Source organism: Diabrotica undecimpunctata, chromosome 8 (genome assembly GCF_040954645.1).
Source record: "Diabrotica undecimpunctata isolate CICGRU chromosome 8, icDiaUnde3, whole genome shotgun sequence".
Lineage (NCBI taxonomy): Eukaryota > Metazoa > Arthropoda > Insecta > Coleoptera > Chrysomelidae > Diabrotica > Diabrotica undecimpunctata.
Window position 1 is genome coordinate 27,824,668 of NC_092810.1, and position 14,377 is coordinate 27,839,044.

General features: G+C 33.8%; 1 protein-coding gene across 1 annotated transcript in view; it reads right to left on the reverse strand.

Moving 5' to 3' along the window:
- Positions 1–3,940: 3,940 nt before the first annotated feature.
- LOC140447336 (serine palmitoyltransferase 2-like) overlaps positions 3,941–14,377 on the reverse strand; it is a 67,681-nt gene continuing 57,244 nt past the window's right edge. Inside the window, exons 5-8 of the mRNA XM_072539939.1 lie at positions 9,301–9,665; positions 6,903–7,240; positions 5,462–5,724; positions 3,941–4,358 (exon numbers count right to left, since the gene is read on the reverse strand). Of these exons, the coding sequence (XP_072396040.1) occupies positions 4,112–4,358; positions 5,462–5,724; positions 6,903–7,240; positions 9,301–9,665 (1,213 nt within the window). The 3' untranslated portion in view covers positions 3,941–4,111. The remainder of the gene's footprint in view (positions 4,359–5,461; positions 5,725–6,902; positions 7,241–9,300; positions 9,666–14,377) is intronic.

The following is a 14,377-nucleotide window of genomic DNA, read 5'->3' on the forward strand; positions in this document are numbered from 1 at the left end:
CGGACAAAAGCAGACAAGTCAAAATTTGAGTTTTTTCAGGAAGCGAAAAAAACTGTTTTAAAATTAAACGCATAAATAAATGTAGCTTTTATTGGTTAAAATGATGTATATAACATACATGTATTACAGTACAAATTAAAAACAACAAAAATGTTAAATATTTTGGATTTTGATTGACTTGTCCAGTTAGGCACGTCTCTCTTTATTGACTTATCTTATAAGGTACAAATAAAGTGCTAATTTTAAAACAAAAAAAGAACATAAATATTACCTGTTACGAAATAAACAATAAAAATACAATATTAAAAGAACAAAAGCATCAAGTTTAAATTTAATTTATTTCTTCATCATCACTACTTACAATATCGGGGTGCGTATTTTGAGTTGTAACATTAGTATGCAAGCCTTGATAAAAACTGTGAAATAAGGTAGGAATTAGAGGTAGTAGCGAGATAATGTCTGCTTTTTTCTCTCTAGAAATAGGGACTGGTTGATTTGTTATAATTGCAACTTCCGACGGTAGTTGGCCCCCTCTTCTGTTGAAATCAATAATCTTAAATGGGTCTTCTCTATTAAGGCTGTCTTTGAATTGAACGATTGCCAAGTCTTTCGTATATCGAAGCCATCTTTTGTCTAGCCATCGGAACTGACAACCATCAGTGTCTTTATTCCTTAGTACCATGCAACCTTTAGGTAAAGATGAGAAATCAAAGAAGTCTGTTTGTGACATTTCCATAACAGTGAATTTAGAGCTGCTTGAACGTACAAGTTGCATCCAATCATGAGGGTGAAATATTTGAATTTCAGTTTTCTTCTTTTTTTTCTCAATTATACTATGATCAGTATCTACTTCCAAGTGACTGTGGCCTGGTACCATGAACTTACTTACTAGTACCATGATCTATTAGCTTAATATTAGATGAGGATCTATGCAGAACCCACGTAAACATGGCTGATACATGAGAATTACTGTTTTGTCCCCCACATGTGTCTGAATAATAAATTACATGTTCTGTCTCAGGTGGTACGATCGTTTGCAGGTGTTTGTACAGACAAGATGCTATCTGATTTGCTCCTCTGCCTGCAACAGATTCATACCACATGTAACAAACAGCTTTTCCTGTACTGTTATCATGAACCGTCAAATTAAACGTCCACAACTGTGTCTTATAAAATGCAACCGATGACTTTAAATCTGGAGTTGGTAAACACTGTTGTAGGTCGAAAGTGTATGTCCTTAAATGTGGAACAGTTTTGGCAGTTTCTGTATCTTTCCTTTTTTCATCATATGCTTTATCAGCTTCCATTTGGTGGGATTTGTGGTCTGAAGAGAGTTTTTCCTTCTGGTCGTCTGTACAAATTTTTAATTGCATAATAAATTTGTCGCAGGTAAAACATGTATCAAGTTTTGGCTTTTTAAATCCAAGGTTGAGCTTTTTAAATTCCTGTGAATAAATTTTGATAGATTTGGGGGCAGTTGTGGACTGTTTGAACAATTCGTACATTTTTTGTAAAGTTAGGTGACATGGTAAGTACTTTTTCGAAGTGTGCTTTCGTGAATAGTGACTTTCGTACAGTGGAAATGAAAGTATATGATTTTTTATTTCTATTCGTTTTTCTTCACTAATTTTCGTTTTTGGTATAGTTTTTCCTCTTTTATCTTCTATATCAGTACCTGCGATCGTAGATTGTTTCTTACTGGCGACGGTTAAAATTAAGTTTTTGCTTTCATCGAAAACGTTAAGAAGACAACAGCGACAGATAGGCTCCTTTTTTCCGTTTATAAAAAGAGAATAAACCAAAGTTCTTGACCTGCATTTAACCTTGTTCAGATCCATTGTTCTTAGTCGATGTGAAGCAGTTTCTTTCACTTCAATAAGAGATGCCATGTATGTTGCTCTCTTTGAGTACGAACCTAAACCCCAATATTCATTAAAACAGTTTCTTAACTCGTTTGCATTAAAGCGATCTTTACATTTCATTCGACATGAGCCTAAAACTTTGGCTTCGCGTGAACGCATTGGTTTTCCTTGTAACGTAAAATAACCTCTTCCTAAATTTCGCTGTAATTTTTTCTCAGCTTTGCGTTTCCTTGTGCTTTGTTTTTCTGTAGAAGCTGGTTTTATTTCGGACGCGGACGGTGTTTCGTGTGTATTTTTCATTTGCAATGTTTGTAATGGATTGTCGCTATCTGAGGAGTTTTCTGATTCGGGTTGATATTCAGGGTGTAAAATGGATGTCACAGAAAAATCACTATCATTTGATGAAGAGTTTTGCAAAGAGTCCATAACAAAAGATGTAGATGGAAGACACTCAGACGACATTGATGAACCTCTCTGTTCGACATGTGATGGACCCGCTAAAATAAAAAGAAAAGTATAAATACAATACGAATAGGAATAAGAGTTGAGTTATTACAATGCAGGTAACAAATTAGTCGTGGATTAAGTAACTCTGTGACAAGCATTGCACAAAAAATAATATCAGTTCAAACGGAGAAAGCGCTGCAGCTAGTTTTTTCAATCAGTTCCGTTAAAATGTGTATTCAATAGATCACTAAAAAATACCTCTCCCATCCTAATACCCCTTCAAAGAGAATTCGGTAGCAGTTGCAACACATAATCGACACCGGAAAGAGCTCCCAACCATATGATGGTATCTGCTGAAAAACATCACTCACAAACAACAACATAAACACAAGAAAACGAAACACAGTGATCATCTACAAAACAACACTAACCACGAAGAAAACTAAAAACAAACCCAAGGAAACGCCCTAAAAATGCGCAAGCATAAAAGCGGACGACCAAAAACAAGAAAACTCTAAGAAAAAAAAAGCCAAAAAAAGATATTGTAATTATTGAATCCTGTTTCATTGATTGAATCATTTTAAGTGAAATGAAAAAGTACTTACCTTCTTCCTGTCTTGAGCTTGGATTTGACTTCGATTCAAGTGGGTATTCAGGATTGAGGATAACATTTTTAGGTGCTCCTTGTTGGACACGTGATGGACCAGCTGAAATAAAACAAAAACTTTAAATAATTTAAAAAAATATTCTTACCTATTTCACTATTATGTATATATGAGCAACTATTAGGTATGCAGTGGTTTAGTAGAACATAATACCGTTATTACTAATACAGTAATACATATGTAATAATATGACATTATTCATATTGCAAAATATTTTTCTTACTCTAAAGAATGATTCAAATAGTATTTAATTTACAATACAAAGCATTATCTACATTTATTAAAATAAAAAATATCACTCACCTTTATCTAAAAGCGTTTTTGTTGAAAGTTCTACACATAGTTTACCTCTGCCTGGCTTCATTTTTAAATCACCCACTTTCAAACTCAGAATAGCTATTGATTTTATGTATTTTGCTTTGATAAAAGATTTTGATGAGATGTGCATACTTACACATTTCACACCGTGTACGATTAACGAAAACATTGAAAGAGATAAGCAACGTGAGAAACGCAATGCAATCAATACCCAAATTACAAATTAAATGAATCATTCACATAATATCCTGTTTCATGACTCCCTCAGTCTTTTCGCTAGCCAGCAATTTCACTGATAACTGTACCTAATCAGTCAAGTCAAACTTTTGGTTAGGTATACGCCGATCTAAACCAGATAAAAGAACTTGATTGGTTAAGTTCATCTCTAAAATGGATAAAATTGTGAGTATGGAAAAGATCACCATCTGATATGGAACCACAGGTATAACATTTGACTTGTCTGTTGTATTCCAGCGGTAGATAATTTTTTTTTAAGTTATTTTAATAAATAACACAATTTTCTCAAAAATTGACTTGTCTGCTTTTGTCCGCCGACCACACATATAACAAAATAAGTTAATGTTTTTTTTATAATTAAATAAAGCTTTTTGGGTAAAGGATGGAAAATTATTCTGAGACAAAACGATACTGTTTTTATATTTTATTTTGCAAAGTATTAAAATGAAACAGAGCCAAAAATGATTCTTAATAAATAGCTATGGAAATCAAATATTAAATGCTTTTATAAAATTTATAAAAACAACAAAACCTCCTAACGCAGGCTGGTGTTCTCTTAAAGCTTCGTCTAAAAGTCTCTTCCTAAAACAAATCCTGATATATTTTGATCGTGTTGTAATCAATCGGTTTTGGATCTCTCGGTTTTCTAGAATACCTGATACCTATTTCGTCTGCTACTCGTTCTATGACTGTTAAGGCATAATCGAGCTGCTCTTTCGTGTGGCCCGCTGATATGCAAATTCTTATTCTGCATTCTGCAAGCGGCGTTGCTGGATAACCTACGCCAACTGTTGCTATTTTTTCTTTAATTAAAGTTCTTACCACTGTGCTGAAATGTAAAAAAAAATTAGAAACGAAATAAAAAAGATCAGTACTGACATAATTTATCAAAATGAGTCCAACAAAGCAAAACATTCTGAATAAAATCCACAAGGAAAATTAATTTCTGTAGTAGGCTGTACACCATATGAATTACAATTTTTTTTTTAAATCCTTTATAGAAGGTGTATATATTCTAAAAGACCCTTTGGGTCTTCACCACAGAACGTTTGCGGACTAATAAGTCTATCATCAGTGCAGTTGCCAGGTATAAATGAGTGAAACTACTAAATATGTCGGTAAAAACCCTTTAAATGATATTAAATATGTTAATCATTACATATTTATAAAAGAATTTATCAACAAATATTTAATAATTAACAGATTTAATATCATTAAAATGGTTTCCGTCCACATATTTAGTGATTTCACTCATGTATACCTGGCAACTGCACTGTTGATGGACTTATTAGTCGGAATACGTTCTGTGATGTAGCCATTGTAGCCTGATGTAGACCCCAAAAGGGTCTTTTAGAATATTTATCCTTTTCATAAAGGATTTTTTATGCAATATAGCATATTCTTATGATTTTTTTATGGCAAATTTCTCAACTTTGTTTAAAAAATTTTCTGATAGGTGACAGAGGTGACAGTTATGTTATAAAAAATGTAACGTATATTAAAACGTTACATTTTTATTTATTATCTTCAAGATTTCGTTTCTTTGTTTAACTATCTATTTTTTTTACTGTTTTTCTGTCCAAAATAGTTGGCTCCCCACGTTGGACGCCAATAATTGTGTAATAAAATAAGGATCCTAAACCCGAGTGAGCTAGTCGAAGTTATTAAACAAGTGAGTCAAGCTTTCTCTTATTAAAGACTGAAATTAAAGAAATAAACGAAAAAAGTGAATATATCAGATAGTGCAAAAAATGCAAAACAACATTAACTGAAGGAGAAAATTGATTATTTACAAATACACAAATCACCTGGAAAAATAATCTCATCACCTGCATTAGAGATGAGACAAAGAAAAAAACGAGAGATAGCCATTGCAAAGGGTAAAAACAAAACGAAAGCAATTTTTTGTCATTTCAAAGCACCTATACTTACGCTATGTTTGAATAACGGTAAACTAAAATCGGAACTACTGGAGAATCCTGGTTTCCGTGTACGATCAAACCCATCTGTTCGAGACGCAACCTGACATATCTGGAATTCCTGGCTAACCTTTCGATTCTCTTTTGTCCTTCGTTTGTACCATCTTTGCCCATGATTATCTTTAGAACTGATATGATCTGTGCTGCGACTGGCGGCGACATCGCCCAAGCGTGACGAGACGCGTGACTATGTTCGCGAATGAAAGATATAAATTCCTAAAAACAGAAAAAAAAATTTGTTCGAAACATAAAACATAATAATTGTTCTCTTATCAAGCAATTGTCTACGTCTATTCTCTAAGACCCTACAATACTTAGAATTCCTCTCCCAATTACGAATAAATACTACCTAAGAAACTGTAATCGTTATCTATTTAAAAAACAAGCTAAAAATATGAGACATTAGGAAACATTTACGAAATAGGACTAGAAGAATACCTAACCATAATACATGAATTCATCAATAGAGCTGACTCATCGATTCGAAGCAAAACCACTCTTCCATCCACAACTTTTTTTTGTTTTTGCATCATTATTCTAACTTTTTTTTTCTTTGTATTCATTTCGATGATGTTCTTCTTTTAGTTGATATCCATTTATTTCTTGCTTGTTTTTTCTATTTGATTTGTGTTTCGCATTCTGTGTCAAAACATTCTTACCTTCCTTTTATTTCCCCCTGTACGTGAACCTCTTCAGCTGAATTCGAAACGGAATTCTTTTATATTTTTCCATATTTCCTCTATGTTATTTGCTTCTGTTAGAATTTTCTTTAAGCTTTTCTCATATTGCTTTTTTAGTTACTACACTCTTACCTTCTCCAGGTTCCATATTCTTTTGTTTTGTCTTGTTTTCTCTGTTTTAATTACCTTCATTGTTATTTCTCCTAATACTAGAAAATGGTCCGTGTTTCCCCGTCTGCTCCTCTACAATTATCGGTGCATGAGACAAAATAATCTTGCAGTATTCCATTTATGTATTTATCGCCAGTCAGAAATATCCTGCCACAACCGAACCATAGTCAAAACTTATTCTAGACTCGTTATATTGTTCACCATCTCCATCTCTTCACCATCCAATAGTGATGCTCCCTAGCGAAATACGACCTCCTATTCGAGGTCCCCTGGAACATTTGTACTATTCGATACTCCTGTAGCAGCAATATCTCAGATTAGCCAACCTCAACCGTTGCCTAACCTAACATTTACAACCTTGTGATATCGAAGATTGTTTCTGATCTCACAGTTAAAACAGTTAAAAGTAAACCAATTAGCATGGAAGTGTAGTTAAACGAAAGATAACAAACTCAATCCGACACCTAAAAAGATATAAAAACAAAAGAGGAAAAACCATGTATGTTTTTGTTATCGTAATCCAAATAGTAGTAAAATATTTACCTTTGAACCTGCAACGTATCCTCCTGCGGCTCCAAAACTCTTCGTAAACGTACCCATCAAAATATCGATATCTTTGGGATCACAGTTAAAATAATCTACAACACCTTTGCCGTGCTTGCCCATGGCTCCTATGCTGTGGGCCTCGTCCAAATATAAGTAAGCTTTGTACTTTTTCTTAAGAGCTATAATTTCCGGAAGGCGGCCAATAGTTCCTTCCATACTATAAACTCCTTCGATAAAAATAATAATTTTCTTCCAAGGTTTGTACTCGTTGTTGGGTTGGTTGGGTTGGCCGTAGTAGATGGCTTCTTGTAGGAGTTTTTCCAGATGCTTAACATCTACGACAGAAAAATACTTACCATTGTACACAGTTTTACAAATTCTATAGCAAATATGAAAATTTTACCATTTGTATTGTCGATGAACTTTTTAACTTTAATGAAAGCAAGGAAATTTCTGAATAAATGAACTTCCGTTCAACCAAGAGTCTATAGAAGCCATTTTTGACGTGAATGAAAAGGTGTAAACTAGATCTAATATATTATTCTTAATATTATAAGCAAAAATATAATCTTTTATTGTTACATTGTAAAGTGACCAACAAAGAAACATTTGTAACAAAGTTATGCGCCGCTAATGATCGACTCAACTATTTTCGAGAATCCATGATTGACAGGTGATTCTGGATATTGTTGACCATTTACGATACGTGACTTTGGATGACTAATTTTAAACAAATACTCACACTAATAAACAAACACCTTAACTATGACTTCCAGGGAGGTATGGAAGGGGGTTGTTAACGTACTTGTATTGTGACTCAGCCTTAATTCGCAGTTCGTTAAGTTCATCGACTGTTGTAAGATATTGTTTTATTTTGGGCTACAGTGCAATTATTGTATTCTTTTGTTAGCATCTCGAATTTTTTCGAATCCTGAGAAAATTAATAGGTTTTTTTTGGAAAAATTTAAACGCAGAATGAAACATTACATTATTACCGAGGGCCGAAAGTCCCTGAAAACTTCTATAATGTTTATTTTAGTAAGTTACAGAGGTGAAAAAAAAAAGAGAAAATTAAGTGTGATTTTTAATTTCAAATATCTCATTCAAAAGAAACTGTTTGTTTATTCTAAGGGACTTTCGGCCCTCGATAATAATGTAGTCTTTCATTCTGCGTTTAAATTTTTCAAAAATATTTATTAGTTTTCTCAGGATTCGAAAAAAATGAATGCATTTAAAAAGCATTGGCCCGAAATTTTGCGCCTACGCTCTTAATCAAAAGTTGGAACTCATCAGTATCATTGAAAATTGTGCTTCCCGTAAAATTGTGTGCCTTTAGTATGGTATGGGTAAGCCGATAGTGCGAGATATTTTGAAACAAAAGACAAATTTTGTTCATTTGCGACAATGTCACAAGTCCATAAAGAACAGAAAAATAATGAAAACGCTACAGGAAACTACACAAACTGAAGTTGACGGTGATTGGCAAGCCGTTGTTACCTATTAGTTACTTGAAACAAAAGAAAGAGTGGATGAAAAAAATATTTTAAGAATGGTTTTAAGCTAAATCAATGTTTTGATACGCTGTTAGAATAACCTTATATTTCCTGGCCGAATTTAATAGTGGCTCACTTCATCCAAATGCATATTTTATGTAAATGACTGGTGAAAAGCCAAAGTTGGTAAAGTTGTGGTGTGAGTGAGAGAGGAAGTGCTAGGAGAAACATCTGGTAAATAACCTCCTAGAGACAAAGAAACTTGGTAGTGGAACGATGAAGTGCAGCAGAAGATTAGAGAGAAAAGAAGAGGGTAGAAAGAGGTATGACAGATCTAAAAGAGAGGAAACCCCCGAGAGGATGAAAAGGTTATACAGCATTGCTAAATCAAGGGATAAGTCATCAAAAGACTTGACCCACATCTGGTAGATTAAGAGTGCGGATGAAAGAGTGTTAAGAATCGATGTTAAAATAGAGCAAAGATGGTATGAGTACAGGAGAGAACTTTAGAGCGAAGGTTAAGGAGAGACACATTGATAGGAAAAGAACAGTTTGGGTTAATGCCAGGATGCTTTGCTTGCTTTGAGACAGTTGATACAGAAATACGGCGAGAAGAAAAGAGAGCTACATTACAAGGATAGAGCTGTTAGAAGTTGATGGAAGGCGAGGTAGAGGAAAACCGAGAAGAAGTAGATTACACCAATTTTTGTTCTCTCAGTTTAAGCGATGTCTGCTTCTGAAATTTCTCTTTCACGGCATGTATTCTATGCAGTACATTGATGTCTCGGTACTGCATAGAATATATGCCGTACAGTTTTGTATCGGTAGGTAACTGATTTTGTTAATGTTAGCTATCAAAACTTTTTCACATAGCTAAACATTATAAAACATGAATCACTTACTATTGTGTTTAAATACTCTAACGGTGGGACTATTAAGTTTGATACCCAATATCAAGCTGGCATGATTCTTCTCGTCACTCAATATCAGACAGCCAGGCGATGCGAGTGTGGGAATGTTAAGTGAATTCGTCGCGAAACCCATTCCAAAGGTGATGGCATCTTCGGCACCTACGAATTCGGCTATCAGCTGCTCCAGTTCGTCATGAAGTGCACACGTTCCATTCTGTTGTCTGGTACTTCCAGTACTAATGCCATTGGTGTAAATGGTCCGAATTGCATGCTCGGCGCAGGGACCCGTGGCTTCTGCGAAACCCAAGTAGTTGTAGGAAGCCAAATTTATGCATTTCGTTTTGGACCCAGTAAACCTAAAGCAAAAAAATATTAGTAACTGTTTTAAAATTCTTCTAGCATCGATTTAGAGACAAAAAATGGAGACAGGAAATCCAGCAAAATTATGCAATTGCAGGAATGTAAATCAGGAATGTATGAGACTTGTTTGGAAGATATGAGGCTCTAAAATTGCAAAAAACGTTTTTTTTTATTCCCAAATATAGAATAAAATATGTAGAGTTCTATAATTAACCTTTTTTTTTTCGTTTAAATACTTAAATACCTTTAATTTAAAGCTTGCTCATTTCAATTTGATTAATTAATATTCAGTTTAAAAAATTTATAAGAAATTAGGAAAAAACAGTCGAAAATGAGTTTTTTTAAATTTGTTTATTTAAGTAATGCAAAAAACACTTTATTGAATTCTATTTTATCTTGAAAGGAAGCTTTTTCAATGACGGGTTGAATGTAGTATTGTGAAACTTGGTTAGTTAATTATACTACATATTATTTATTTATCCTACGGCCCAAAATGTAAAATGCAGTAAGATTTTTGTTTATCAATATTTTTGACCAATCCAAGCTACCACAATGGGCAATAAACTAGCAAACTATTTATCTGAATATTTTGTCAAATAAAAATAATTTAGTAGGCCGGTGTAATTTACCAATACAAAAATTGATATTTTACATCATTTAGGTTAATACGTATTTCTAAAAATAACCAGTTTTCCACCCATGTACTCATTGTTTTTAACTATAATAACCATTGGATAAATTTACTCCAACGTATGAATTAAGCAATACATTACGCCACAAGTTTAATCAAAAATATCAGTGGCTCTTAAACGTTTTTATGTCTGATCCACGAGCAAGGCCGTTCTGACATTTGGTCGGGGTGCAAGAGGTGCGAGGCAATTCCGCCTAAAAACATAATATAACATAATTATAAAAATTATAAAAGCATAATTATATGATTATAGTACTAGTAAAAGAAAGACTGAATGTAGGAAAATAAATTGTAATTGTATATTTGAAGTTTAATTTTTATTTCCGGGTTGAACTGCGGCGATTATCATTGAGCCGAGCTTTCGACGTCATATTCGATGTCTTCTTCAGCGCTTCCGAGGTCTAACTTTCATTTTTATCACTTTGTTTATCGAAAACCCAACCATACGAAAATCACAACAATATTCAAAACCCATGTTCCAAATGAACAACACGGAGTTTCTGAAATTCATTGTGCAGACTGCCCCTGATATTATATAGGCCAAATAAATGGTAGAATTAAAAAAGGGATTTATGAACATTCCATTTCTGTTCGCAATTCTGACTCAATTTCAGCTTCAGGTCAACATCATCTTCATGCAGATCACAAAATTGATTTTAAAAACTCCAGAACCGTCCACTTCTATAAACCAAGAATTATCCGAGAAGCCATAGAGATTGAAAAAGGCCAAATTGTTTCAATAAAAAAGATGACGGCCTACGGTTACCTTCGACTTTCTCATAAAGAAAATACCGTCCACTCCACCCATCAATCAAAATCCTACTGTCAGAAATATTCGCGCCAACCCCTGCGATAATCTCTGCGCCAATCCCCAAGCTGGCCCCCACGCCAACCTCCACCCAAGCCACGTCACCATCGACGGTATAAATTACTCGTCCTCTATTCCCAGCACCAGTAATGCATTGATTAATGATCAGTGTAGTAGTGTCTGCGGGCTCGGGAGACTGAGACCTCCGAAGCCCTAGAGAAGACATCGAAGAGGATACCTATCGAAAGCTCGGTGCAATGATAATCGACGCGGATAATATTGATTCCTGTAATAGTATTAATCTTAGCTGCAGGTTTAATATATATATATATATATATATATATATATATATATATATATATATATATATATATATATATATATATATATATATATATATATATATATTAAACTCTTAAATATTGGGGAAATCTGCAAGATAGAGATTTCCCCAATATTTAAGAGTTTACTATTTAACTTATCTGCAAAGATTAAATTTCTTTTCTATATATATATATATATATATATATATATATATATATATATATATATATATATTAGAAATGATTATTTCGACCAAAAAATAATTTATAAATACGTTCGAATTATCGGGTAAAGTGGACTATAATGAAAATCTTTCTTTTTTCTTAGATACTCAATATTTCGCCATTTATTTAATAGCTTCCTCATGAGTAAACTAAAACAATTTAAATATTGACATATATATATATATATATATATATATATATATATATATATATATATATATATATATATATATATATATGTCAAAAAATAGGGTGGCCAAATTACTCTCGCACATCGGCAGCAGATACCCTAGGAACGGCCCTGAACATAACTCTCATTGGCAGAATGTACCAGCTCAAAGCATGACAAAATGGATGATGGTGGTGATATATGAACAGTGGCGCACCTGGGGGGGGATTTGGGGGTTAAACCCCCACCCCAGGACACTATTCCAACACTGTTACTCACAAATTTTTAAAGACTAAAAATGGAGGTAGCATAAAAAATATTTCGGTGCCCAACCAAAACCCCCCACAGGAAAATTCTAGGTGCGCCACTGTGTATGAATAATGATAAAATGGTCTTCTTCTTCTTCCTTCTTGTATGTAGGCTTTAAAGCCTGTTTCTTCTTCAATATTAGCCTCCTAAATTGTTTAAATTGTCGCACCATCTTTTTCTTGGTCTGCCAATACTTCTTCGTCCATTTTGTGACTTATCTCGTGCTATTCGTACTATCGTATCCTCTGCCATTCTACTAATGTGTTCGTTCCACTCCTGTTTCCGTTTTTTTCACCCATTCATGAATGTCTTCTATATTGCATGCTCTTCTTATGTTTTCGCTTCTCTCCCTATCCAACAGAATTTTCCCTGATATTCATCGAAGTATTTTCATCTCTGTTGTTTCTAGTAGTCGTCTCGTTTTAGATGTGTCAGGTCTTGTCTCCTCCGTGTATGTTAATATAGGTCTAATTGCTGCTTTATAGATTCTTGTTTTTGTGTCTTGTCTTAGGTGTTTGTTCTTCCAGATTGTGTCATTAAGAGATCCCGCCGCTTTACTTGCTTTTAAGCTTTGTTGTCGTACTTCTTCTTCAACATCTCCGTAACTAGTTATATCTATTCCCAGATATCTAAACCTTGCTTCCTGCTTTATTATCTTCGTTCGTCTTCTGTCTCGGCGATTAATGCGGCGTCGTCTGCATAACATAATATTTGAATTTCTTTGTTCTCTATTCTGTAGCCATGACCTGTACGTACTGCTTGTATTATTTCGTCCATTATTATATTAAAGAGAAGTGGGTTTAACGAGTCACCCTCCTGACTTCGCTTTGTACTGGTATACACTGTGTTAGTTTTCCATTTACCTTTGCCTGTATTCAATTATGGAAGTAGATGTTTTTGATGGTTTGTATAATATTGATTGGTATGTTTCTTTGATACAGTAGGTGTAACACGTCTTCGACTTGGATGCGATCGAAAGCCTTTGTCAGGTCTATAAAACATAGATATGCTGGTTTATTGTACTCTACGGCCTTTTCTGTGATTTGTCTTAGTACAAATACGGCGTCTACGCAGGATCTTCCGGATCTGAATCCTTGTTGTTCATCTGATAAAGTTGTTAGTTTATTGATTTTGTTGGTTAGGACTTTTGTGGATCTTCTTTATCTCTTTTCTTGAACATTGGTATCATTATGCTGTTTCTCCATGCGTCTGGTATCTTGCAGTGCAATATTAGTTTTTGTATAAGTTTTGTCATCTCTAGGGTTATACTTTCTCCTCCGTGTTTTAGAAGCTCGTTGGTTATTTCGTCTGATCCTGGTGACTTTCTATTTTTGAGTGAATTTATGGCTATTTCTATTTCCTTCTATTTCGTGTCTTAATTCAGGTCCGTTATTGTGTTGATTATTATTTTCCTTTGCTTTAAACAGTTGTGTCAGGTATCTTTTCCATTCGTACGCTGGTATATTATTGTATTCCTTCAATTCTGTCATTTCTTTCCGTTGGTTTCATATGAATCTCCATATTATTTGTTTTTGTGTACCGTAGAAGTCGCCATCCATCCTTTTTGTAAACTGTTCCCAGTGTTCATTTTTTGTTACTCTTACCAACTGCTTTGTTTTATTTCGTGTTCTTCTATAGGTGTCTCGGGATTCTGAAGTATTTAATGTTTTGTACTTCGTGTAGGCCTCTCGTTTCTCTTTTATTTATTTTCTGAACCATGGTGTGTATTGTTGTTGTTTCTTTTGTTCAGTATGACTTTTCGTAAAATGGTGAAAATGATAAAATGGTGAAAGAAAATATTTTTTGTAAGGAAATACAAGCCAGAATTGTATTTTGAGAACGCTTACTTCGTCAAATGGAGACTTTATATTGTAATTTATAATTTATTCCGAATGACATACTTGATAAAACTGAGATAGAACCAAGAAACAGTTACAAAATGACATAGCCAGACTATAATGAGCACAGCTGCATTTTTGACTAAGATAAATAAAATTAAAACTAAATTGATGATCGCCTATCTTACACGCGGTCGACGGTTTTCCAAGTAACCTAATAATAATTTTCTTTATGAATGGTATATTTGATTAATGTAAACCAAAGCCTCATAATATTATATAAAAAATAGTTATTCTATATTGTATATCATTATATCTTGCTGGATAATATTACATATTACAATG